At 47.0% G+C, this 25,942-nt stretch overlaps 1 protein-coding gene across 10 annotated transcripts in view; it reads left to right on the top strand.

Moving 5' to 3' along the window:
- The window catches only part of ATXN7 (ataxin 7), a 115,224-nt gene extending 92,553 nt beyond the window's left edge, over window positions 1-22,671 (top strand). For 6 of the 10 annotated variants that reach the window (XM_045578970.1, XM_045578971.1, XM_045578965.1 and 3 more), the window contains 9 exons: window positions 1,638-1,890; window positions 4,070-4,359; window positions 4,822-4,904; window positions 9,102-9,367; window positions 10,813-11,011; window positions 11,355-11,476; window positions 15,710-16,685; window positions 17,424-17,489; window positions 18,816-22,671. In XM_045578970.1, the coding sequence (XP_045434926.1) occupies window positions 1,638-1,890; window positions 4,070-4,359; window positions 4,822-4,904; window positions 9,102-9,367; window positions 10,813-11,011; window positions 11,355-11,476; window positions 15,710-16,685; window positions 17,424-17,486 (2,252 nt within the window). In that variant the 3' untranslated portion in view covers window positions 17,487-17,489; window positions 18,816-22,671. Of the gene's footprint in view, window positions 1-1,637; window positions 1,891-4,069; window positions 4,360-4,821; window positions 4,905-9,101; window positions 9,368-10,812; window positions 11,012-11,354; window positions 11,477-15,709; window positions 16,686-17,423; window positions 17,490-18,811 lie in introns of all 10 variants that reach the window. The other 4 variants (XM_036430634.2, XM_045578966.1, XM_036430638.2 and 1 more) reach the window with 4 other exon arrangements.
- The last annotated feature ends 3,271 nt before the right edge of the window (window positions 22,672-25,942 follow it).

The raw sequence follows: 25,942 nt of genomic DNA, 5'->3' as shown, positions 1-25,942 counted from the left end.
TGGCTGGCAAGTGCTGATGCTGGGAAGTATATTTGCAATGTTTGGCATCGCAGACAAGGAGGAAACTAAATTTAAAAGCCTCAGATGTCATCTTTGGAGAATTAGTAAACTTAAGTTATTTTAGTTTGCCCTTCCCGCACACAGGAAGAGAAAGGAAAAAATTAACAACCAACATGAATAAATCATTCTCAGTTTTGCCTTCCTAACCTGGTTGTGGCCTTTCTGTGGTCCACTTGGAGAGTTTGGATTTTGTCTGTAGATGGGTAGCATGATGATTTGTCCTGGTGTGGAGCAGTCTGAAGTGCCTCGTAAAGCAGGCTGGAAACGTCCGGCCCATGGGCTTTATCCTTTGGTCTGTCTCTGCATGGCAACCCCAGGCGGGACTCGAAATTCAGTAAATCTAGGACCATTTTTCATAGCAACATAACTTTTAAGTTAACAATTTTGTATGGCCCTCAAATGGTGTTATAAATATCCAGATGGCCCTTGGCAGAAAAAAGTTCCCGCCCTTGTCATAAAGTATCATTGAGCTAACGTCCATCTGGAAACAAGGCATTGCAACTGCATAGAGAGGCTCAAAACTGGCATAAACGGACCTTTGGAAATGCAGCATTTAAGTGATGCTTGTAGTCATTGATTCTAACATGCTTACTTTGTCAAATACTCAGAGCTTTCACATTGTGATCAGTAAATGTTGGACCACATACAGTTTAAAACTTAAAAGTTAAGCGAATGTCATTTTAAATGACACATGTAATTGAAGGCAGGCACTAACTTACCATCATAAGGTACTTAAGTAGATAGTTACTAAATAATTTGTGCCCAATGATAACATTCTTCAGCTGCTCTTGATTGATTTAATATGGATTGTCTTACTCTGAGAAAACCCGATTCTCCAGGAAATAATCTTATCTGTTATACCTGTGTAGTCTCTACCTACGTATGCATTACTTGCTGGTTTCAGTGCCAAGCATAGCTGCTGGTGGTGTTTTTGTCTGCGCCTTTGGCATCTTCATGGTGTGAACCGGAGCTGTGCCATCTGTAGTTGAACGAGATGATTAAAAAGGGGAGTGAAATGATTCATCGGAAAATTTCAGCACAGATTCTTAAGGAACGATAAGATAACCCTAGAAACATTTTTATTTGGTGTCATATGCTAGTGGGTAGTGACAGAAAGAAAAATAAAAAGGAAAAAAAAGAAGGTACAACTTGTTTTTTTTAACATTTTGCTATTTTGAAATTGGAGAAGTACTATGCTAGAAAGGAATAATGAATTCCTTAAGGTGTTAATTAGCAGGGCTCTGCAGATGAATGAATAATTTTCTTCTCTCTGATTGTAAGTTGGAGCCAGTGAGGTTCACGGTGCAAAACCCAGTGTTTTCAGGTTAGAATGGCCATTTAATTTCCTAATGGCTATTTGTGAATGATAACTCTCTTCATGCTGAGATGTTTCCGCAGCAGAAGGATCAGTTCCTGGAATCCCCAGTAAGTCTGTGGGGCCTAGATAAGCCATTTCTGAAGGCTGTGGGGTTTAATATGTTAGGCATCTGCACCGGAATGTGTTGCATTTCAGAGACTCAGGTTCCATTGGAGACTTGCCTAAAACACGGTATCTTTTCCTTTGTTTTCCTTTTCAGAAAGAAGACATAGCTCAGCCAGCAAGCCTTCTTTGGCCGTTCCTCCCACGTCAGTATTCTCCTTCTTCCCTTCTCTGTCCAAAAGCAAAGGCAGCAGTGCCAGTGGGAGCAGCCGCTCTGCCAGCGGCGGTGTTCTCAGCGCATCCTCATTAAGTTCCAAGCTGTTGAAATCGCCCAAAGAGAAACTGCAGCTCAGGGGGAACACCAGGCCAATGCATCCCATTCAGCAGAGTAGAGTCCCCCCGGCTAGAATGTGAGTATGGCAGCCAGGGTCCTGACGCTTACCCGATGCCGGTGGAACTGTGCACATGGTCCTTCCAGGGTAGCTGGGCATCCTGGGAAGGGAGCCCACGTAGGGAAAATTCAGACATATGTTCTTTCTTTTTGTTTCTCTATCATACCATGGACAACTTTACAGAGTAGCAATAGCATTGATTACAAGGTGACTAACACTGACTGCTCTTTATTGTGTGCCACCTATTGAAACGCACACCCACCCTGTGAGAGGTATTGTGTTAGCCCCTTTCCCAGGTAAGAAGGAGGTGCAGTGAGGGGGTGGAGCTCTAGAGGAGCCCTCTTTCACATCCCAACTCCACCACTTCCACTTCCTGGCTGTGCGGCCTTGGACATGGCACTGTTTTTCTCGGAGCCTAAAAATAACAATGCCAGGGTTATCAGGAGCAGTAGGATTAATATATTACAGCCAAGCACCTGGAGTAGTGTCTGACCACAGGAGAGAGGAAATACATGGCTGCTGGGGCTTCCGCTGCTGTTGGTAAAAGTAGAAACAAAAGTGGGGCGAGATTCCCAGGTGCCGTTCTCGGATTTTCCAGGACCCGCAGAGCAAGTAGGGAAGCAGCGCTTCCTCCCAAAGCCCTGGGCTCCCATCGCAGCGCCCCAGCAATGAGGGAAGACGGGGAGTGCACCCTCTAGGCGAGGCTCGGGCAAGTTTCCACAGTGGAGCCGAAGGTTGGCAGGCTCCCTGTGGTCACGTGAGGAGCAGCCGGGCACTCCCAGAGAACACATCTTGCCTGGCCGTGGCATCCCTCGGCCTTGGTGCGGGTGGTTTCCCTGGCTGCCTCCCTTTGGAGGGCGTGCCACATGTCAGTCCCAGGCTCTGATAACCTGGCTAATCTCGGGGCAGCGTCCAGCACCTGCTGCTGCCCAAGGACTTGCCAGCTGGGAGTGGCCGTGGCACCTCGCAGTGTCTGCTGTCAGGCTGTCTCAGGTACAGCTGTTTGGGGCTGTTTGTCCTGGTTGCTAAGCCCCCGGCCTCTCCTCATCTGTCAGAAGTGCAAGTGCAGCAAGCTTGGCTTTTGTGGCTAGAGCTGCCTGAGAGCAGAAAAATGTCAGTGCGGCATGTAGTCCCTCACAACCTACAGCTGTTAGGGCACGGACTCCACCGCTGTTTATCAGACCTTGTCAGCCACGTCTTCTTCCCATGGAGCTGGGCTTTCGGGCGACCTGGACAGCTGTTAGCTTCATACCAACACTTGCTACCCAAATCATCATGTCAGTAAGATGCCAAGAGAAATGATTTCTTTGTTAGTGGCACAGTTCAGTGCTCAGCACCTGTGTGCCAAGCTCCTACATTAGAAACCATTTCCAGTGACTGGAGACTTACCACGTCAGTGACACATCTCTTACTAATTAAATAGTGAGTGGTCTTGCTCATTGACACAGTCAAGAGCTTCTTTTTGTAAGTCCTTAGTGACACTTCTTGGGCATATTCTTTAATTCCAATTTAAAAAATATATATATTTTATTGATTTTTTACAGAGAGGAAGAGAGAGGGATAGAGAGATAGAAACATCGATGAGAGAGAATCATCGATCAGCTGCCTCGTGCACACACACACACACACCCCCCCCCCCGGGGATGTGCCCACAACCAAGGTACATGCCCTTGACCGGAATCGAACCTGGGACCTTTTAGTCCGCAGGCCGACGCTCTATGCATTGAGCCAAACCGTTTTCGTCTAATTCCAGTGTTTTTCTCTGCTCACTCAGTTTCCTTTGTTTTGATGGGTCCTTTCTTTTCTTCCTTTAAAAAAAAATGTTTTCTTTTTATGGAGTCCTTTCTAAAAAATGACACTTCTCAGACATTCTCTACATGCCCTGCAAATATTCTTTGGTCCTTTTCATATTTTGCTTCTTGCAAAAGTTGCACTGGGTACCAGAGTAAGGGAACCTTAGTTCTGCCTGGCTCCGGGGCAAGGGGCTCTGGAATGATGAAAGATCAGGTACAGGAGCTGTGTGCCTCGCCAGAAGAGCTTGTAGCCTAAATCAGTGGTAACCTTCCTGAGGTTTCGGCTCGGTCCTAACACATGTCCACACGGTGCCTCTGGGAGCCTCGCTGGGTGCAGTGCCCTAGTAGATCAGGCTTTCCCTCCCCACTCTGGCTCGCTGTTTCTGGGGCCTCTGGGCACTCAGGGATTGGTGTTCTCGCTTCCCCTACCACAGCATGACGCCCTCTGTCAAAATGGAAAAGCTTCATCCGAAGATGGATGGTACACTACTGAAATCTGCGCTGGGGCCAACCTGTCCTGCTACTGTGAGTTCCTCAGTCAAGCCTGGCCTTAACTGCCCCTCAATACCAAAGCCAACCTTGCCTTCACCTGGACAGATGCTGAATGGCAAAGGGCTTCCTGCACCGCCCACTCTGGAAAAGAAGTCTGAAGATAATTCCAGTAATAGGAAATTTTTAAATAAGAGATTATCAGGTAACTACACCATTTCCTCTTAATGTTTCTTTGTCTTAATTGGCCATTCTTAAAGGAGCAAATGTACTCTGTCTGTAAGTCCTCTTTTTAACACTGGTCAGCTTCAGCTTTAGGAGGGATTTTCATGAGCAGTGTGCTAGGCCTCCTGGAGGTTGGGTTGAAGTGCATGTTTGTAGCCAATGTTTAAGTAGCTGTGGGAGTGGCTTCTTTCGGAATGGAATCATGCAGCAGGGCTGACTCAGGCAGTCTGTCTCCTGTTGTCTAGTGGCAACAATCCTCACTCTTCGTGCGGTCACTGCTTCTTCATAGTGCTCACACATTGGGTATTGTATACTTATTGATTATGTAGATTTTACCTGACTTATAATTTGTTTGCTTTGAGATTTCTCCCGTTTTCTTGTTTACAAAATAAGAGGAGTGTTTGGTGAGCCCATTATAATTTCGGTGTGCTTTTATTGACAGAAAGAGAGTTTGACCCTGACATACACTGTGGGGTGATTGATCTCGACACCAAGAAGCCCTGCACCCGGTCTTTGACATGCAAGGTAGGTGCGCAGCACAGGGCATGGGCCAGCAGGCACTGCTCCCAGATTCGTAGCTAGAGGGGGTCTGACCTGTGCGCTGTTCTGAATTATAAATGAGGGGTAACTCGCTTTCCTGAGAAAGCCTCAGGTTCAGAAAATATGAAGTTGTTATCAACTGCAGTCTTCAGAAAGGTTTGTGTCCAGTGAGCCGTGCTGGTCCAGAGGAACAGAATGCTTTCCTGATCAGTCTCTTATTTTCAGAGAAATTTAATATGAGAGGCTATACATTACTCTGTAAATTATACTGCAAGCCCAGAAATTTCATTTGCATATATATAAATATTGTTAAAATCTTTTTGTAAACCATAGTTCTTAAATTTTAAAGAGACACTTTAATATTTTGTGACTTGTAGATAGCTTTGTTGTTCTAGTTGGGGTTTTTTTTTCTTTAAATACTAGGTAACATACAATCTAATTTATATGTAAGCTAAGAAAATGTAATGATCCTCCTTCCTGTCCAGACATTTTCCTTTAAAATGCCAGTTTGCTGATGAGAGGTGGCATGCTGCTGTACAAGGGTTGCTGGTGTAGGGGGGCCTCCACACGGCAGTGGACCTGCTACATAAAAAACATGTATGACTGTTTGCATTTCTCCAACCACTCTTCAGAAAAAGTCAAGAAGTATTAAGAATCACTGCTCTGAAGTATATAATTTAAAGCCCCTTGTTTGGAGCAGGGATTAAAAATGATTTTTAAAAATTAGTCTTTTTTTCTAAAAATTAATAAAATTGTTGGGGTATTATTTTAAACCAGAGGCCCTCTGCACAAATTCATGCAAGAGGCTCGACCCTTGCAGCCCCAGCTGCCTCCACCCTTGCAGCCCAGCTTACCCTGAGACCCTGCCCACTGGTCATTCTAGAATATTGTTTCAGAAGGTCATTTCGCCATCCAGTTTAATTAGCATATTAGTTCTTTATTGTATAGGATGTTACCAAAGATTGTGTTTGAATAAAGGATTTCAGGCTCCACTCAATCCATAAACAGTGGAGGAATGTTATAATTTTCCAAAAATGGGAAATGTTACTCCTAAGTGGTTCTTATTTCAATTTCAATTTCTAATTTAATTTTAGTACCTTTTTATATATACTTTTTTATTGATTTCAGAGAGGAAGGGAGAGGGAAAGAGAGAAATATCAATGGAGAAAATCATTAATCAGCCTCCTGCAAACCCCCTATCGAGGATGGAGCCCACAACCTGGGCATGGGCCCTTGGCCAGAATTGAACCCACGATCCTTCAGTCCGCAGGCTAATGCTCTATCCACTGAGCCAAACCAGCTAGGGCTAATTTTTAATGTTTAATTTAAATATTCAATTTAACTTATTGTAAATTTTTATTTTACAACAATAATTCTGATCTTTTGGGGAAAGGAATTGGTTAAGGGCACCTTTAAATATATCTAATTTTTTTAAAAAAAATCACAAATCATCATCATACCTGAGGGAAAAAATATATAAACACATGTATATTCTGAATTGTGCATTCTATTTTAGAAGTTGTTAGACATTCTCAGTTCAGGCCCAACTCTGAATCTGTAGGTTAAAACTCCTATCTCAGAACAAATTACGAATATAATATTAATTGAATGCACACAGTGGTGTGTTGTTCACTGAAGAGAGCCACTTGAGTGCTCTGTGGGATTCTGTTCCTTTCAGTTGCCCCTGAGGAGCTATGAGAGCTTGCCTCAGCCCTGCTCCACGTCATCGCCACACTGCACCATCCTCTCTGCTTCCTTTGTGCCCACCTTGCTCTCAGTCTCAGGGTTATGACACCCCTGGTATGAAGGATGCCTGATCTATCCAACATGCTCTTATAATCTCTGAGGCATGCTGTGAACCAAAAACTCTATCAGCTCATAGTCTGCTTCTTCTGAAACCTTACTGATGGGTGAACTGTGGATCCTGCATTTGTCTCCCATGTTCCTTTTTACATCATGTGTGTTCTCCCTGTGTTCTGTTAAGATTGTCCTTACCGACTGGCATGGTGCTGATCCTATAACATTAAGAGACGTCTTCAGCCCTGCCCCACCATGAATGCAGCACAGAGCTGGCAGGAACGCAGGGTCTGGGCAGGCCTGCCCTTCCTTTCTTCCTGTGCTCTCTGCCAGCACTCTGCCCTTGGCTGCCTCGGGGCCTGGATCTATTCACCTGGTGGGCTCACCATGCTGAGTGCCTCACTGCATGCTCCTCGCCCTGCCGCCAGGTCTCTCCTGTCGGGGACTTAGAACTTTGTTCATTCTCTGCTGTCAGGGCATCTGCTGCTTCAACTCCTGTCACTCCTTCCCTGTTGCCACCCTCACTGTCCCCTCCTCACTTCCTCATCTGTCCAATGTCCTATGTAAATGTTTTCTTTGTCTTTCATGCGAATGGGTTTCGAGTTCGCTAGCCAGAGGATACCAGAGTTTTAGAAAATCAAGGCTTGTTTCTACCCTCATGGGGCTTGCAGTCTAATGAGAGAGAGGGAGATTAATCTGATAATCACTCAAATAAGTGTCAAGTTACCAATGATGAGTAAGAAATGGAAGGAGAGCTGTGTCATAACCTTCAGTGGGGAGGTTGGGCCAGGCGAGCCTCCTTACCACAGGACCATGGGGCTGAAATCCCTATGGTTTACGTGAGCAAAGAGTGGTGGGGGGGGGAGAGAGGAAACAACATGTGTGATGGCTGTTTTTTTATATACCAACGATGCAGGGGCATGGGTGTTAGAGTGTGCATAGCCCGGAAGCCTGTCATGGTCAGTCTTTACCCTGGGAACCCAAGGCAGCCCCCAAGGATTCTGATGGGGGCTGGGGGACCTCAGATTTGTGTTGGAAGGTTCTTCAGCACTCAGTTGAAATTCTCTTTACTCATCATCTCAGCTGACTTTCTTCACCTGGCTTTTCTGTGCTGAGCACCAGGGGACATTCAGCGATGAGGAGAGGCTTCTGCTTCTGGCTGGAGTGACAAGCGTGTGTGCCAGTGACAATATGTATTCCTTTGTCCATTCGACACATGTTGGAGGGCCATTATTTTTATATACTTTTTTTTGAAGCATTTATTGAGGGCCAGCTGCTGAACAGAGTAGGGCCTGTCTTTAATCAGGGTACTTTCTTGGAGATTTATTACACACTAAAAAAAATGAAGTCAAAATTTAAGAAGAAACTAAGCACATTTATCTACCTGCCAGGCTAGATTTGGGGCATGCACAGTTTTCAGTGTATCTGAAGAAGAGGTAAGTTATATTACTGAATTTCAAAAGGACAGAAGCCTAATTCCTCTTAAACCACTTGAATTGTAGCAAACATGTACACCAGTAGATCAACACATTTATATAATGTGTAGAGCCATGAACACGAAGTTTCATTTGCAGTATATTGTAATGAGAAAGAAGGAAATATGTGGGTGAATTCACTGATCCTCTGTATCTCTTCTCCTATTGGCCTTCTAAGACTTTTAGTGGTCTCAGCAGCCTGTCTCTAGGGTCCTCTGAGCCACTTTCTCTTTACATGGCATCTTCATGGCAATAGAGAAACAGCTGTGCTATTTTTACTCTCTGATACTTACTAAAAGAGGACTTTCTAATAAATTATGGAATAATTGTTTCTTCCCTTTTAACATTTAAAACTCTAAATGGCCCAAAGAGGGATTTTCTATTGGAGTTGCTAAGAGCCCCAGTAAATGTCACTGTCACACCTGCTGGCATCTACTGTTTGCTGCTCAGTGGCACAGTGAACATCCCTTCCGTCTTGTGGTGGAAATGACATCACTAAAGTCTCATCCGTGTGGAGCCTAGAATACATGCCTCTCTTCTAGCTAAAGGAAAAAGATCATGCCTGGCCATTGTGGCTCAGTGGTTGAGCGGCAACCTAAGAACCAGGAGGTCACTGTTTAATTCCTAGTCATAACACATGCTCAGTTGCAGCTTGATCCCTAGTGGGGGATGTGCAGGAGACAGCCAATTAGTGATTCTCCCTCATCATTGAAGTTTCTATTTCTCCCTCTCTTTTCCTCTCTGAAATCAATGAAAATATATTTTAAAGACAAGAGATCAGCTTATCAAATGCTGAGCAGCCTTTGACTATGCTAATGTTCCCAGATTACTTTTTTACTGGGAATTATGTTTTTGGATATATGATAGAAAAATATTCTTACCTCAGTTTCTATATTCTTTTGGTCTGCAGACACATTCCTTAGCCCAACGGAGGGCTGTCCAGGGTAGAAGAAAACAATTTGATGTGTTATTAGCCGAGCACAAAAACAAAACCAGGGAAAAGGAATTGATTCGCCATCTGGACTCTCAGCAATCAACACAGCCTCTCAGGGACCCGCATCTCGCCCCTTCTAGAACTTCACAGGAGCCACACCAAAACTCTCATGGAGTGATTCCTTCCGAATCAAAGCCTTTCGTAGCTAGTAAACCTAAACCTCACACCCCAAGTCTTCCAAGGTAAGCCAAGCTTCCCATCTCTTTCTTCCTCCTTCCAAGAGCAGACTAGGAGACCCTGTCCCCCCAGTGTGAACATGATGTCCATCAGGCTCTCTCAGAAGATGAGATGGTTTTAAGTTGGGTTTTACTCTAAGGGGAAAAACGTTTAGTTCATCATTGGGCTTTTCTGAGCTCAATGCAAGCAGCAAAGTAAAGCTAGTATTATCTGCTCCTGCCTGCTCAGTGTTACATGTCTCTTCAGCCCTCTGAGCAGGTGACACTGCCTGCAGGTTAGTGCCTGGGACATTTCCCACAGCTTTGGCAGCAGTTTCCCATCCATTTGTCTCGCTTCTTGCAAAGTGCAGCAGTGGGAATCTCTTGCTGGGACATTCAGCCTCAGTGTTTTCAGCATCCATTTACCAACATACTTTTTTCATTCATTCATATGGGGTGTTGGCCTAAACATGTATTAGGCATGTTAGCCATGCACTAAGCCATGGGTCAGAGTGTTTTTACTGAACACTTACTGTACCTGGGCCTCAGAGACAGTGCTGGACCACATGTATGTGTCTGTGCCTGCTACTTAATCAAGTTGAAGTAAAGGACTATGTGCCCAGTTCCCGAGCGAAGGAAAGAGAACGGCACAGAGACGGAGGCCTCGGTGGTGGCCATGGGCAGCGAGGGCTTCTGCCTAGGAATGTGCCATCCTTGTTGCCATACCCTCGCTTTCACACTCACATGTCTGAGCCTTGAAATTGTCGCATGAGGGTTGCAAGTGCCTCCCTCAAGGAAACTCCAGTGTGAGCTTGAGCCTACCCCACACGAGCCCTCTGGTTTCTGAGCATCACTGTGCCAGGGCAGTTGAGGAGGCTCCCAGAGTGTGGCCTGCTCTCGCCAGGAGTCCTTAGAAAAGTCCTTCCTTTGGCCATCTTCTCAGTGAAGTTTTCCATCTAAAAAAGTAACTTCTTCTAGAACCAGCAGACAGGGAGGAAAAACCCACTGAGTCTGAGTAGCAGGCTCTCAGGTCGCTTTTCACATGAAGTATAATGCTGCCTAGTCATTGTATCCCCTCCTTCCCTCTTGGGTTTTGTGGAGCATTTTGTCATTCATTGCCTTAGTAACCCAGATCCAGGAGACATTTGAAGAGGAATCACAGAAAGATTCTCTTAAATTCCATATATACTTTCCCTCCTTTGGGGAGACTAGGAGGCCAACCCCAGCCGCCACGTGGCAGTAGAAAGGAAAGCTAGTTAGAGGTCACTGGGCTAGGCCTGGCGGACAGCTGCCTGTGACATCCTGCAGTTCAAGGGAGAGGATCCTGCACTCTGGGCCACCTGCTCAGGTTTGCCCATGTGAGGGGTGGCCCCAGCCCCTGAGGTGGTTTTGGATACGTTGTTGTATCTGAGTTAAGGCGGCTGATTCCCAGACGTGTGATCTGATCAGTGCTGCACTTTCTGCTCACCAAGGCCTCCAGGCTGCCCTGCTCAGCAAGGTGGGAGTGCCCCCACTGACCCTCCTCCAGTCCATGAATCTCCACACCCTCCCCTGCCTGCCACTGAGCCAGCTTCTCGGTTATCCAGTGAGGAGGGAGAAGGCGATGACAAAGAAGAGTCTGTTGAAAAACTGGACTGTCATTATTCAGGTCATCATCCTCAGCCAGCATCTGTAAGTTCCACATCCGCCCCACATTGGTCCTCCCCCGCAGCAGGGACCAGGCACTGCAGGGGGGCGCGCCAGGGACCTTGGCATGCCCGTACGCGGGGCGCGGCGAAGGTGTGAGAGCAGCTCAGAACAGGGTGCCCCAGAGGTGGCATGCACTGTGTCCTGGGTTGTCTCATGCTTCTCCCCTTCTCTCCATGAAACTCAGGGCCAGGCATTGTCACGCTCATGCTTCACAGCCTCTGGTGCTCGGAGTAAGCTCTCTGTGGTAGCTCCAGGCCTGCAGGGGAGACCCTCCCGGTGCCGCTGTCCGAGGTAGCAAGCAAGGCGCCTGTGCTCTTTCTTGCAGTTTTGCACATTCGGGAGCCGGCAGATTGGAAGAGGCTATTACGTGTTTGACTCCAGGTGGAACCGCATTCGCTGCGCCCTCAACCTCATGGTGGAGAAGCATCTGAACGCGCAGCTGTGGAAGTGAGTGCCCGTCTCACCGCCTCTGGGTTGGGGGGGCGGGCGTGGGAACTGGCCCTTTATTTCTTGTGGGACTAATTTAATGAAGATACGTTTATCTAAATGAAAGCGTGGCCTTTGAGTAGCCCTAGAAAAAGGATCCTTTGTCATTCATTCATTCATTCACTTTTCAGCAAATATGCCTTGTTCTGGGTACTGGAGTTCCAGGCTCAGGTACGGAGCCCTCATTCTGATTGCTGGAGAAACAAAAAACAACAAACAGCCGGGACTGGTTTGGCTCAGTGGATAGAGCGTTGGCCTGCGGACTGAAAGGTCCCGGGTTCGATTCCGGTCAGGGGCATGTACCTTGGTTGCAGGCACATCCCCAGTGGGGGGTGTGCAAGAGGCAGCTGGTCGATGTTTCTCTCTCATCGACGTTTCTAACTCTCTGTCCCTCTCAATTCCTCTCTGTGTAAAATCAATAAAATATATATTAAAAACAAACAAACAAAAAAAAACCAACAACAAGCAGAAACTGGAGAGAGATGATAGCTTGTCATAAGAGAGGTAACCGCTAACACTGAGAGCTTACTGGATGCCAGGCAATGTATTAAATATAATGTTCATGATTGGCTTTGTCAGGTGACCTCCATTATCTCCATTTTACAGATAATGAGACTGAGAAACGAGGTCACCCAGCAGGTTAGTGGAAGGGCCAGCATTTGGACAGTGTGGTTCCAGGCAGTTAACATGCAAGACAGAGCAGGCCAGGCCTCAGGAAAGGCCCTCTGGAGAGGCGGGCCCTGATCCTGAACTGAGGTGGCTGGCTGAGGAAAGGGATGGTGGGGAGAGGGAGTGCTCATTGGAAAGAACACTGTGTGGGAAGTCTTGAGTCAGAATGGACTGTGATTCATTTGAGAAAGAGCAAGGAAGTGAGCCTGGTGTAAGACCAGGTGAGAGACCGCAGGCCACATGGTGCCACCCTGGCTCTGAGTGCAGTGGCGCTGCTCAAGGTGGCGGAGCTGGTGTGCTGGTCTGTGTGGCATTTCATCTGCTCATGTTCCCCGGTGGGACTGCAGGTGGACGGAGAGTCCACGCCATCCCTAAAGGGCTTCTCTGGTGCCGTAGTGGGCACTGTCCATTGTTACCACCTCACAGCAGATGGCCTTTCTAATGTGGACCATCCCCCAAGCTCTTCTGGCCTGGGAACCTCTTTCAGGGGAGCATCTTGGGAACCAGCGTTTGGTGGTACATAGTTTGGAAAATACTGAACCTTGCTAAAGGGAGCTGGCCAGTAATCCACAGGCCATCAGAATTTCCTGTTTGGCCATCGTTTACTGGTGCTTCCCTGAATGGACTCTGCCAGGACATCCATTTGCCTCCTTGTTTCCCTAGTAAGGTTGAGTGAAGCCCACATTTACAGAACTATCTCCATGCTCATTAATGGCATGGGTTCACGTAGGAAACCAGAGCATGTCACTCTGCTCTCTCTCCCATGTGTCTTCCTGGTTCTTCGGAGATAATAGACTCCTCTTCCTTCTTTATGACATACCTGGAGCTCATTAAATGGTGGGTATTGTCATCCTAAGAGTATAGAGGGGTCTTAAGGATTCTTTTTTTTTTTTTTTTTTTTAAATATATTTTATTGATTTTTATACAGAGAGAAAGGGAGAGAGATAGAGAGTTAGAAACATCGATGAGAGAGAGTCATCCATCAGCTGCCTCTTGCACACCCCCTACTGGGATATGCCCGCAACCAAGGTACATGCCCTTGACCGGAATCGAACCCGGGACCCTTCAGTCCCCAAGCCGATGCTCTATCCATTGAGCCAAACCGGTCCCGGCTTAAGGATTCTTTATCCTCAGAGTGTGGGTAAGTGGATTATGGGATTAGGCCAGCAGTTTAGGTGAAAGTTTCAGTTCCTAGTGGCTGTGTGGAGAGGTTTTTCTCTTCGCTGTGAACTTCCGAAGAAGCAGGTTCATGACTTTGAGTTAGTTCTCTCTCTCCTCCTCCCCACCTCTCACCATCCCCACATACAAGAGTTGTTTCTTTTTTAAGAGAGAGGGAGCTTTTATATTTTTTTAATTTATTTTTACTTATTTCAGGGGCGAGGGGGAGAGAGAGACACATAATGATGAAAATCATTGATCAGCTGCCTCTTGCAGGCCCCCTACTGGGAATCAGAGCTTGCAACCTAGGCATGTGCCCTGACTGGAAATCAAACCTCCTGGTTCATAGGTTGATGTTCAATCTCTGAGCACACCTTCCAGGTTAGACAAACGTTTTTATTAGTTGCTTCTATAGCTTTGCAGTTCATTTATTGCTAACATAAGTCAATATGCCATATTCTTTTTTTGTTCTTTATACAAATGGTAATGAAGGACTTAACAGAGCTTTTTTAAAAATTTTATTCTTTCATTATTATTATTATTATTATTATTATTATTATTAGAGCTTTTAAAGAGAGAAGCCAGTGATGTAATCCAAGGAGAGCCACAAACTCTCCTCCCCCTCCACACACACATACACCATGCTTTTTCATTTCTGGGACTTGGTCCAGCAGCAACCTGTTCTTTAGGCTCCAACTTTCTCAGCCACCTGGTGGCCATGAGAAGCCACTGCAGGAGCCCCTGTACTTCATTGAGAACAGGGCTTCTCGAAGGTGCTGGGACCTTGCGAGGACACAGATGATACCAATGAAGTAGGTGTAGCTTGGGCCCGGGCCGCAGCTTTTGCACTGAGCTCTCAGGTCACACCAGGCGCTGCACTCCATGAGAGCACAAGGTGAGGTACAGCCTATTTCTCAATCTTGAATACACGTTGGGATCTCCTGATGCCTGGGCTCCACCCCCATGGACTTGAGAAGCACCATCATGGCTGGTTCCTGGAGAGCCACATATTTTTTAAATTGATTTTGTAGAGGGAGAGAGAAAGGAAGAGAATGGGAGAGAGAAACATCGGTTTTGTGGATCCACCTATTTATTCATGCATTCATTGGTTGACTCCTGTATGTGCCCTGACTTGGGACCAAACCCACAATCAAGATGATGCTCTAACCCAGTGGTTGGCAAACTCATTAGTCAACAGAGCCAAATATCAACAGTACAACAATTGAAATTTCTTTTGAGCCAAATTTTTTAAACTTATAACGCCACTTCTTCAAAATAGACTCATCAGGCCATGGTATTTTGTGGAAGAGCCACACTCAAGGGGCCAAAGAGCCACATGTGGTTCGCGAGCCACAGTTTGCCAACCACAGCTCTAATCCACTGAACCACCTACCAGGGCCAGAGTCACACTCCTGAATGGGAGTTTTAAAGTTGCTGCAAACACTTGCCATCATTAATTCCTTTTATTAGTAACAATAGTTGTTCTTTAAAAGCATGTGGAAAGCTTGGGCAGCAGTCTAGCCAGCTTTCTCACTTGAAAGACGAGGGAGCCAGCCGGCCAGGGCTGCCCGTAGAGCCAGGGGCAGAGTAGTCCTGGTGCTCGCCACCCATCAGGCCACTCTCCCGGCAACACCTCAGTGCTTGCTCTGTCATAAGGGTTTTGAAATGTTGGTGCTGTCACATTTTAAAATCAGAGCCAAAATAAAAGGGGCCTTCCTGTTTGACAATTTAAATGACTCCTGTCCCCAAATAAATATTTTGCCCAGACATCATTAACAGAATACACTGTTTCAGCACTATGACTGGAAGTCTCAAGACTTGGGGTGAAGCTCATAGCATCGTTCAGGCCAGTGATTCAGACCAGCAGTTGATATTACTTAGCTGTTACTACCTCCCTCGCTTGTTAATTCAGAGCCTCCTGTGTTCCTGGCACTGTGCTGGCTCTGCTGTTTGTGGTGAGTAGCTGTGGATGGCTTCCGCAGAGGGTCAGACAGTGATGGGCAGCAACACAGTGGAGCCAGGGTCTGGGACAGAGCAGTGGGAGTCCCTGGAGAGGTTTCCTAAGAAGGCGATGGTGGACTGAAACAGAACAGCGTTGGGGTAACAGTGTTCTGGGCAGGAGATATGGGAGTATTACGTCGTGGCCTATTTTCAGAACAATTGGCAGCTGGAATCAGGGCATGAGGGCAGGGGCATGGTGTGAAGCTGGGCGGCAGCAGCTGGGAGGCACGTGGGACCTGCGAGCCAAGGGAGAGGATGAACCTCTGACAGCGCAGGCCTCTCAGCCCCAGCAATGCACCGGCGACTGTCGGGAAGCGTCCAGGAGGGGCCATGCTGACCAGGGCTCCCTGTCTCTCCTTTCTGCAGGAAAATCCCGCCAGTGCCCAGCACCACGTCACCCGTCTCCACCCGTGTTCCTCACCGGACAAACTCACTGCCCACGTCCCAGTGTGGGGTCAGCTGTCTGGCAGCAGCCACCATGTCTACATCCCCAGCCCTGCTCTCCTCCACCTGCAGCTCCCCGAACAGCAAATCGGTACCAGCTCACGGAACCACACTAAATGCACAGCCTGCCGCCTCCGGGGCCGTGGACCCCGTGTGCAGCATGCAGTCCAGACAAGTGTCCTCGTCCTCATCCCCGTCCACGCCCTCCGGCCTCTCCTCGGTGCCCTCCTCCCCTCTGTCCAGGAAACCTCAGAAGCTGAAGTCCAGCAAGTCTTCAAGGCCCAAGGAGTCTTCTGGGAGCAGCACTGACTGTCACCCCAGTGGCAGCCGGACCAGCGGCACCTCAGGGAAGAAGCGCAAAGCTGGTTCCCCACTGTTAGTTCACTCTGCCTCCGCCACCGCCGCCGCCGCCGCCTCTTCGTCTCATTCCATGGAGTCTTTTAGGAAGAACTGTGTGGCCCACGCGGGGCCGCCCCACCCCTGCACAGTCACATCTTCCCACGGCATCGGCCTCAACTGTGTGGCGAGTAAAGCGAACTCGGTGAGCGTCCGGCACGAGCAGTCAGGGAGGGGCGCCCCCGGAGGGAGCCCCGCCGAGTCCATCAAGAGGATGAGTGTGATGGTGAACAGTGGCGACTCCACGCTCTCCTTGGGCCCGTTCATCCACCAGGCCAGCGAACTGCCCGTCAATTCGCACGGCGCTTACTCACACGCGCACACTCCTCTGGACAAGCTCGTAGGAAAGAAAAGGAAGGGCCCGCCTGGCGCGAGCGGTGTCAGCGGCAGCAGCAAACCCACTAAGGTCGCCAAATTGCCAGCCATGAACAATGTCCACGTGAAACACGCAGGCGCCAGCCCAGCGGCACCCGGACTGCCGAGCAGTTCCTTCCTTCATCAGGTAAGCAGCAGGCGGGAGCCGGCCCTCCCTCCACATCTTTCTCCAGCACAGACATCTGAGTGGCTGCGCTGGGGGGTTTGCCTGTAAATAGAATGGCTAGCTTTCTGATAGCTTTTAAGAAGAGGAAAAGTTGTGGCCATATAAAGGTAAAACAGGCTTTTCTTGTGCAAAAATTTCTGATGACCTGGACCCTGCCCCTGGAACAGGAATCCTCGGCTGTGTATTTCAGCAGAGAGGGCCATGGCACCTGGTCTGTGATAGCAGCTCCCTCCCCCGGGAAGCAGGAGGGGGAGGGCAGGCTGCTTCCTGGAGAGCAGGTCCTCTGCTTCCCGGAAGGAAGCTGGGCTGACATCACACTGACCTAGAGAGGGACCTACATTTTAAAAAGAAAGCTTTTAATGTTTTCACATCAGAGAATTTTACATTTTCTGGTTTAACATTCTGTATATTTCCCCCTTCCTCTTTCCCAGGGAGGCAGAAAACAACATAAATATGAGCCTAGCAGGAGACTAACCTCTCCTAAGTTCATAGATTAAAGAGAAATCTGACAGTGGCGGAGTTGTGCAGAGTGGCTGCATGGGTGTTGGGTATTAATTAACAGTGGCTTTCTGGCTTTTGCTGTCTGTCTGTGCCCCACCCCTCCGCCTGTCACTTCTCTCCGGGCTGCTCCCTGAGCCGTTCCTCCAGCCTCCTCTGCTCTAACGTTCAGCTCATCTCTCATCTTGTTTCATTCATCAGGGCATCTCCTCACCTGCTCATGAACAGGAATTTCAGCAGCACCGTCCCAGAGCCCTGATCTAAAATGTGAGGCTCCTCTTTTTCTGTTGTTTTTTCCTGCCTCACCTTCAGACCCTAACTCAAATGCAGGCTAGGCCTGTTCCAGGAAACACCCAGGAGTTTCTTACTGTGAGACAGTTTTCCCCAGTGTCTGTGTGATTTAAACTCAGTGCCAACATGATGGGGGAAATAATTACCCATGAATTTAAACAGCAGCTGCTTGAATTCTTCTCCTTGAGCCTGAAAAACACCGGAGCTAGCTGTGTGTTGTTGGGCTCTTTGAGCAGGGGTCCCGGACAGGTGACGGTGTGCTTTTACTCCTTGGCTCGTAGTCACTGCTCACGTGTAGTTTATAAGCATAAAACTGCAGTGCAGACACCTCAAGAAATGGTGTGCCACACAAGGGCTGTCCTGTGTGCGATGCCCACTCTGTGTTCCTGACACAGTCTGCCTTCACCGAGGCTCGCCGCGGCCCTCAGGCCCCAGGGACAGGCAGGCGCAGCGAGCAGCAGCGCTGGGACGGGTGGCAGCCCCATCTGCCGCTCTCGCTGACTTGTTACCATCTTCAAGGAGATGCTGCAGGTCCAGATTGTGTGAGAAACGTGGCCACTTTTTAAGCTATATTTGCTTTTTAAGCGAATAGAGCCCACACAGGCTAAGTTTGCCAACTCTGGTTTCCACCATCTTGGGGGGCCGTCCCAGTAGGAGAGACAGCCTACATTTCCATTCTTTTCTTTAAATTCATTTTAACAATTTGTATTTGAGATCCCTCTGTGCGTGAATTACTTTTTTTTATGCTGCACAGATGCTATTGGAACCCATGGCTAGAGATCAGAGGATCTGTGAACCCCAAAAAAGTATTGTATGTTTTTATGCCAAGAGGGGTCTGCAAGAAGGATCCTTTCATTCAAATCTCAAAGGGGCCCATGACTCCAAAATCCTTTCAAGAATGCTACTGTTCACTCTCCCAGCATGGGCACCTCTCTGTGTGAGTTTTCACACCTGTGTGGGTGAGCCCCGCTGACCTTGTTCAGCTCTCATGCCAGCCTGGAGCGCCTTCCAGGAAAAAGAGTCAGTAAGCAAAGCCAGAGGCAAACATGGGAACTTATCTCTAAGCTAGAACCCCAGTGGCATCTCTTCCAGTTTGAGTTTTCTAAAACTTAGTCTTTCAAAATGTGCCCAAGAGTGCTGATGGTTTTTGAAAGCTAAGCCCAAATTCTTTCGCTGACTCCTGACATCCCAGTCAGTGCAGACTGGCGGCCTCGGCCTTGGAATGTTCTCGTTTACATGGGGATAGCACCGGGCACAGCTGCTCACTTACCTTTCCCATGTCCCCCCCCTCTCTTCTGAAAGCCAAAGACACGTCCCTGACAACTGAAAAGAGCACGGGGAGGAATAGCCTGGACACTGTCGATGACAAGTTACACCTCCACTCAGCACTCTGGACTCCGCGCTGCCTTTGAGTCTGTTTGCCCAACCTCCTGCCGGCCTCAAGGGTGGAGCTCTGCGAGCGGCTGTTTAACAGGAGCTCCCTGAAGCTGTGTCTGTAGCAGTGAGTACTCGTAAAGGACACTGGATCAAGTTCAGCCACCGAATTGCTTCTATCAGTGTTAAAGTGGTCTGGACTACCCGTTACCAATCTGTGAGAAATGTTTGTGTTGTTTTTTAACTTGCAGTATATCATGGAGCCACTCTTCGAGTAGATTGGCTGGGTGAAAGAATGTTCTGGAACATTACTGTAGACTTGTCTCCCTCCTCTCCCCACCTCAGTTCTTTATTACACTGCCCTCTGCAGGACACTGTAGCCTTTAGGCACCTTAACTGGAGACACCTTCCGAGGGGGACAGTGCTCCCCGCAGCCTCCGGAGAGGGAGAGGAGGAGGGCACTGTCACTGGGTTGTAACAGGGGCTCCAGGACCGGGCTGGGGAGTTAGCCCCGGGACACAGAGCCTATATTTCGCCCAGCGTTGTGCAAGTCATTTGGGATAAGAAACTGTCTGAAGTTTCTAACTTACAGACCGGTTAAAGTAGTGCTGCCCAGAGAGCAAGCGCACACCGTTTTAGAGGCTTACTTTTCATGGTACAAAGCAATTCTCTGTGATTTTTTAAAAAAGAAAAATGCAATCTAGTTTTGATAACGGAAAGCCAAATTTGAGGAGGGTGGATAAAAATCACTATGGGAAAATTGTTTCCAAGATTTCCAAAGAGATGAATTTTTTCTATCCTTCAAGTCTTCATGATAAAACAGTCTGGCAGATTGGGTTCATTGTCTTTGCCCAGTCTCCTGTTTTCCAAAAATTGCCTTTATAAAGTGAGATTATCAGGATGCAGCAGAAATTGTCATTCCCAAAGTCATTCATAGACTTAAAAGGTTTCAAGGCCCTCTCGCATGACCCTCTCTCCCTCTTCGGATGCTGCCTGGGAGGGAGGTGAACTACCACTCTGAGCGCCCTCCACACCGTGTGTGCATCCCCCTGCCTCAGAGAGGAGTGTTTGGCCGCGCTGGGATGGGGAGCAGGCGTGCAGGGTGGGGGAGGGGGTGTGAGTAATGTGTGCACATGCCCAACCCCCTCTTCTCCGGGGACTCATGCCCGCCATCTTCCTGAGAGCTGCAGAGACCTTCCAGCATATGTTTTCTACTGCCCCAGCCCAAAGGAGCTTAATACGTTAAACGTCATTGCTTAGGAATTCGGGGGTGAGTTGGAGCTGCTTAACAGGTGGTTCCACCACCACAGCTCCTGAAAGAAGAGCCAGGCACCTGTGCTTAGCAGAGTCACGAAGTTGCTGAACACAGGGTACATTTCCCACCCTGGGCATGCCCGCCCAGCAGGCCGTCCTGCAGCCCTTCCTCCCTGCGATTCTTGGGTTACTTCTGTTTCAGGGACTTTCAGGTCAACAACAGGTGGAATGAATAAATACTTGGTTACCAGCCTAATAATGTGAATTGCTAAAGAATTAATCTTATTATGTAAGAAAACAAAAACTTTATGCAGATACTTTAGCTATAAATTGATGTAAAATACTGATTTTTTAAAAGGATGGGGAGAAGAGTATCTTGTTCACTCCTTATGCAATCAGTCAGTCAATGTTTTTAAATGATGCTATGGCAAAGCTTAGTAAGGAGAGAGCCTGGATGAGCCAGTGCGGAGTGGTCAGGACAGATCAGTCTGGTGGTTCCATCCAGTGGAGGGAGAGGAGGTGAGAGGGAATCAGAACGTACTTACTTGATTCCTTGGTGACAAGTGCAATGGGGTATGGGTAGAATTTATTTTCAGAGCCAAGGGGACTTGATGGTAATAAATAAAGTTGCTTTCAGCGATGGAATTTATAGACAGATCATGTTGTTCCGAAAGATGTGAATAGGATCCACAGTAGCAGGTTGGTTTAGAATAATGTAGATATATCTAGATTAGCAGTGTTGATCATTTGATTTCTTAGACTGAGGTTTTAATTGGATTTTATTATGTTTCCCGATAGTACAAAGATCATCGGGATTAGGAAATTAGCCATTTTGGATTCTGCCTGCCACAAACAGACATATTCTAAACAGTGCTATTAAATTTTAGACTGTTGTTCAAATATTTTATTTTCTCCTACAGCTACTTTTTATTATGAACAGTTAAGACCATTTAAAACACGGGAGTACAAGTATTTTTTTGAATTAAATTAACTTGCAAAAACCAAATTTGCAGTGGTTGGGTTGTTTCTAGACAGACTTTGGTATCAATTTAAAATCAAGATAATTTTTATATTCTTTCCAATAGAATTTCATGACAACTCCTGCAGTTTTCTTAACCGAAAAAAAAAAAAAAGTGCTGCAATGATGAACAAAGAATTATACAAAACCTACTTTTGTACCTTTATTTTGGAATTTCTTGTTCTATTATAAATATGGAAGTATCCCTATCTCAGAAGACATATTTTGTTAAAAATGAATTGTACATATTTAAATATGTATTTTTGCACAGGTCTTTTTTTCTGATATCCTGTTTTGGTACAATTGAGATCATCTAGTATTTATTTATTAATTAATAAAAGTAAATACCTTTTTATAATTTGAAGTGGTTCACTGCCAAGCCAATAGTTCTAGAACCTGCCTCCTTTGCAGTTGAAGGGATGCCTCTGTCCTGTGAACGTCATTCTGTCCCTTTAACGTCTCGGGAGTGGATTCAGCCGATGCAGTGGGCATTGCTTCTCCCTCGTTGCCTGGCTTCCCGATAGACGACATGTAACTAAGTGACACACTGCTTTTCTTTTGTTTTATGTGAGAGAGAGGATGTGTGTGCCTGTGTGTGTGTGTGTGTACCCTCTGAGCACACCTGTGTTGGTATGTGATGTGGTTTAAAACTAATGGAAAAAAACTGAAAGTGCCTGAACCTAGTTTTAAGCTTAGACAGATTCTCTTTAAAAAGACTTGAATGTTCAGTTGAACTTTTGGAGTTTGTTTTTTCCACCTAAATACTGTGTCTAAAAATTTAGGGGAGGAATTGAAAACCACCGATGCTGGTCATTTTATAAGGTATTTTAAATCAAGACTTGTAGGTTCACCGTAATCCAGCTGGTGGTGGAGTGCCCAGTGGCACCAGGGGTTACAGATCGTTTCGTCAGCCAGCAACTTACATGACATGATATGTCCATTTTGTTACTCATGAAATACTGAGTTTAAATAGAATATTTAAATTTTTTGTATTCCAAAAATGTAATACAGAGTACCTCTGAGAACATTGAAAAAAAAAGTGTAATTTGAAAAATGTAATTTATAAAGGCAGCTGTCTTCCTGCGAGTTCTGTTGCCAAGGAATTCCTTGATATCTCTCATTCTGTCCTGGGGCAAATGTTGGGCTTTGGAAAATGATTGTTAAAACTTTCATTGTTTAGAAGAAAGTAATCATTTTTACATTTTGTGCAAAACATTTTACATTTTCAGATCATTGTATGAGCACTACATACTGTCAGGTGAATGTGAGGCTTGAAAGCATTTTGCTGTTTTTTGAGCTTGGTCATAAAAGCAATCTCCTGTGTTAAATGTGTGACTAGTTTGGTAATTGTGCACAGAATCAGAGCATCTCAGCTGGACTTTGTGTTGGCTGCTGTATAGAATAAGAACAAATGTCGAGGGATAGAAATTACTTTGGATATTTAAAAGAGAAGAAATATATAGTCTATTTGTTTTGTAACAAGTTTCTGTAAATAAAATAATTTATACTATTTATAAGAAAAAGTTGTGCTTTGCTTTATGAGAAATTAGTTTGTGAAACAAACATGTTACTAATCGGGCAATAAAATTAGGACTTCTCAATAAAGAAGGTTGGCTGCATGAACTATTTTACACGTTTTTGCCTCGTTGTGATACTAAGCCCCTTGTGTCAGCACAAGCCAGGTATTCCTCGGGGCCTAGGATGCTTGCATTCTTGGGCTCCGAGCTTTGCTTTGGATAAAATGATAACTAAACAGTGAACACTACTGCCTTCTTGCCCTGCAGGTTTGTCAACCAAGGGGAGTTGATGGATTGAGAGACTCATTCTACTTATACTTGTTTTTATATAAATTTGATGGCACATGGTCAGTTTGGGTTTAAAGGGTAAGTTCTTTATCCAAAGATGATATGGTCTCTTCCTTGTCTTTATTTTTATGTAAATGTTCCGATTTTTATATATAGGCTATTTTTATTTTTTAGAAATTTCTTTATTAAGATATTACATGTGTCCTTATTTCCCCATTATTCCCCAACCCCCCTGGTGTCTGTGTCCATTGGTTAGGCTCTTATGCATGCATACAAGTCCTTTGGTTGATCTCTCCTCCTTAACCCCACCCTCCCCTACCTTTCCTCTGAGGTTTGACGTTCTGATCAATGTCTCTGTCTCTGGATCTGTTTTTGTTCATCAGTTTATGTTGTTTATTATTTTCCATAAATGAGTGAGATCATTTGATATTTATCTTTCTCTGCCTGGCTTATTTCACTTAGCATAATGCTCTCAGTTCCATTCGTGCTGTTGCAAATGGTAAGAACTCCTTTTTTACTACAGCGTAGTTTTCCATTGTGTAGATGTACCACAGTTTTTTAATCCACTCATCTGCTGATGGGCACTTAGGCTGTTTCCAAATCTTAGCTATGGTGAATTGTGCTGCTATGAACATAGGGGTGCATATATCCATATATCCTTTCTGATTCGTGTTTCTAGTTTCTTGGAATATATTCCTAGAAGTGGAATCACTGGGTCAAATGGGAGTTCCATTTTTAGTTTCCTTGTCTTTACATGTTTCTTTTATTGGCGCAGCACAAGTGCATTTTAGTATTACTCAAAGGAGAACATAATCTGTTATCTCTAGAAACTGGTCAGGGTTATCATTTGCAAACAAATCATTCTAATAAATTATAAATTAATTGCGTTGTTTAGGAGAAAGTGTCCTTTCCTTACTTGAAGAAGTCTGGCTGGCTTCGAGCCCCCTGCCCACGGACTTCCCTTCCCTCCCGAACCAAGCAGCTGTGCACGTGCGCTCCTGAGAAGCTCCCTGCGCATAGCCTGTCTCACTTTGGGGGTCCCCTTAAACTTCCTGGGAAAAGATTCAACTCTTCAGCCTCTTACCCTTTTTTTCTTCCATTCCCTTCCTTACAGGTGACTTAAGGAAAGCAAGAGACTGTCCCCTTTCAAGGAAGGGGTTGGTAGTTTTGGATCTTGGTGTGTTGGGAATTCATAACAGAAAGGTAGGTGAGGCCATTCTGGCCAAAACAAGCCCAGGTGTGAAGAAATGCAGAGCAGAAGTAATTCTGGGTGCGGTTCCCTGGGAGGGGGTAATAGGGTTGGAAAAGTGGGCTCCAGACAGTGAAGGACCTTAAATGTCATTGGGCCTTCATCTTAGGAACATACCGTCTAACCAAATGTAACTGTCAGATTTTCGTAGTCCCAGCATTGTGGAATTGCTGAAATCAGAGAGTGAAAGCACTTAAATCTCCCTTTTTCTTGCATTTTGATGATCTTCTGCCTTAAATTTGTCTTTAGGCTTCTCTCAAGTCCCAATCAAAAAGCTCCCCCAAAACCAAGCCTAAGGTCTCCCCCTTCTTGCCCCACTTTCTTCTCTAACAGTTGTGTCTTTCTAATAAATCCCGCTCCTGTCGCTGATGGAAGTGATTGCATTAGTCGTTCACCTTGTAAAGCTGTCGGTGGCTTAGGTTTCTGTTCTTATTTTTCACAACCTGAAGTGCCCGAACCCTTCATTTATACACGGATGAAAGGAAGGGCCTCGCCCTTGGCTTCCTGGGCCGAAAATCAGCCAGACCTCAGGGCACTGCCCATCTTTCTAAACAGTTGGACCCTCCATTAGGGCTGGCCGCCTGCCTCTGGGCACAGCGGCCCTTCTGGCCCAGGAAAGCCAGTCAGCTCCCTTCTCCCAGCTGATGACGTCTACACCCCATGTGCACTCTCGGAACGCATCTCCACCAAAGCCGCCCTCTTCCTTGCCCCTCCGGACGCCAGGCCCTTCACTCGCCCCCTAGGAGCCCCCATACACCTTACGCCGCAGCACCTCCCTGACCCAGCTCCCTGGTCCCACTTCCACCTGCAGGTGACAATGCGCTCACTCAGGCCCAGACCTCCTAGCAGCCTATTTCCCACACATTCCCATGGCAGTGGACACCTGGTGCGTAGGTGGCAGAGCCCACACACAAAGTGGTCAGTGTGCGGCCAGTTATGCCATTGTCTCCCACGCCCAGACCATAGAACCAGGGGCCGTGGCCCCTGCACCTCCTCACAGAAGGCAGAACTTACCACCCTGACTTGAGGTGTTAACTGGACAGATATCAGCATCTATACGGACTCTGCTCTGCCTTTCACGTCGTCCTCTCCGCTACAGTCTGGAGGGAGCAGGGCTTCCTCACAGCCAGAGGGTCCCTGACCACCAGCACCAGCCTCATTCTCAACTCCTCCCGCAGCAGGACCCCCCAAAGCGCGCAGTGACCCATGGCCAGGGGCCTCAGTGTGACAGGACTACCTGCCCTAGGGGACAACAACGAGGACGGGGAGGCGAGAAGGGCAGCCACACACCAGTGTGCGGAACCCCAACTCCTAGCAGTCCCCACTCTGTACTCCTCTGGCACCACCGCAGCAATGTCCCAGCTTGGGAAGCGCCCGGCTGGCTGCCACCTAACCCAGCCCCACAGCGCCCTCCACATAAAATATCAGCCTCTTAAACCCTTCAACCGCTAATCCCGTCACCAGGAGGCCGCACACCTCAAACACGTACACAGCCCATGTTCTACTTGCTCTCAGACCTCTCCCCAGGGGGCCTCAAAATGCCCCGTCTTCCTCTCTCACCAGGCTCCACCCCAAGCCGCTTGTATCGGAGGGTCAACCTCAGACCGACTTACCTCAAATTCCTGAGGAACCTTAAGCCTCGAACTGTTACTCTAATCCCCTGCGAGCCAGGCTTCCCCCATCGCCCCTCACTGTCCTGTCTGCTGGTCCCTGTCTCACAGCCTCGCCC

This window comes from Pipistrellus kuhlii, unplaced genomic scaffold (genome assembly GCF_014108245.1).
Source record: "Pipistrellus kuhlii isolate mPipKuh1 unplaced genomic scaffold, mPipKuh1.p scaffold_m20_p_11, whole genome shotgun sequence".
NCBI lineage: Eukaryota > Metazoa > Chordata > Mammalia > Chiroptera > Vespertilionidae > Pipistrellus > Pipistrellus kuhlii.
The sequence above is the reverse complement of the archived record's forward strand: the minus strand, read 5'-3'. Positions and strand labels throughout refer to the sequence as shown.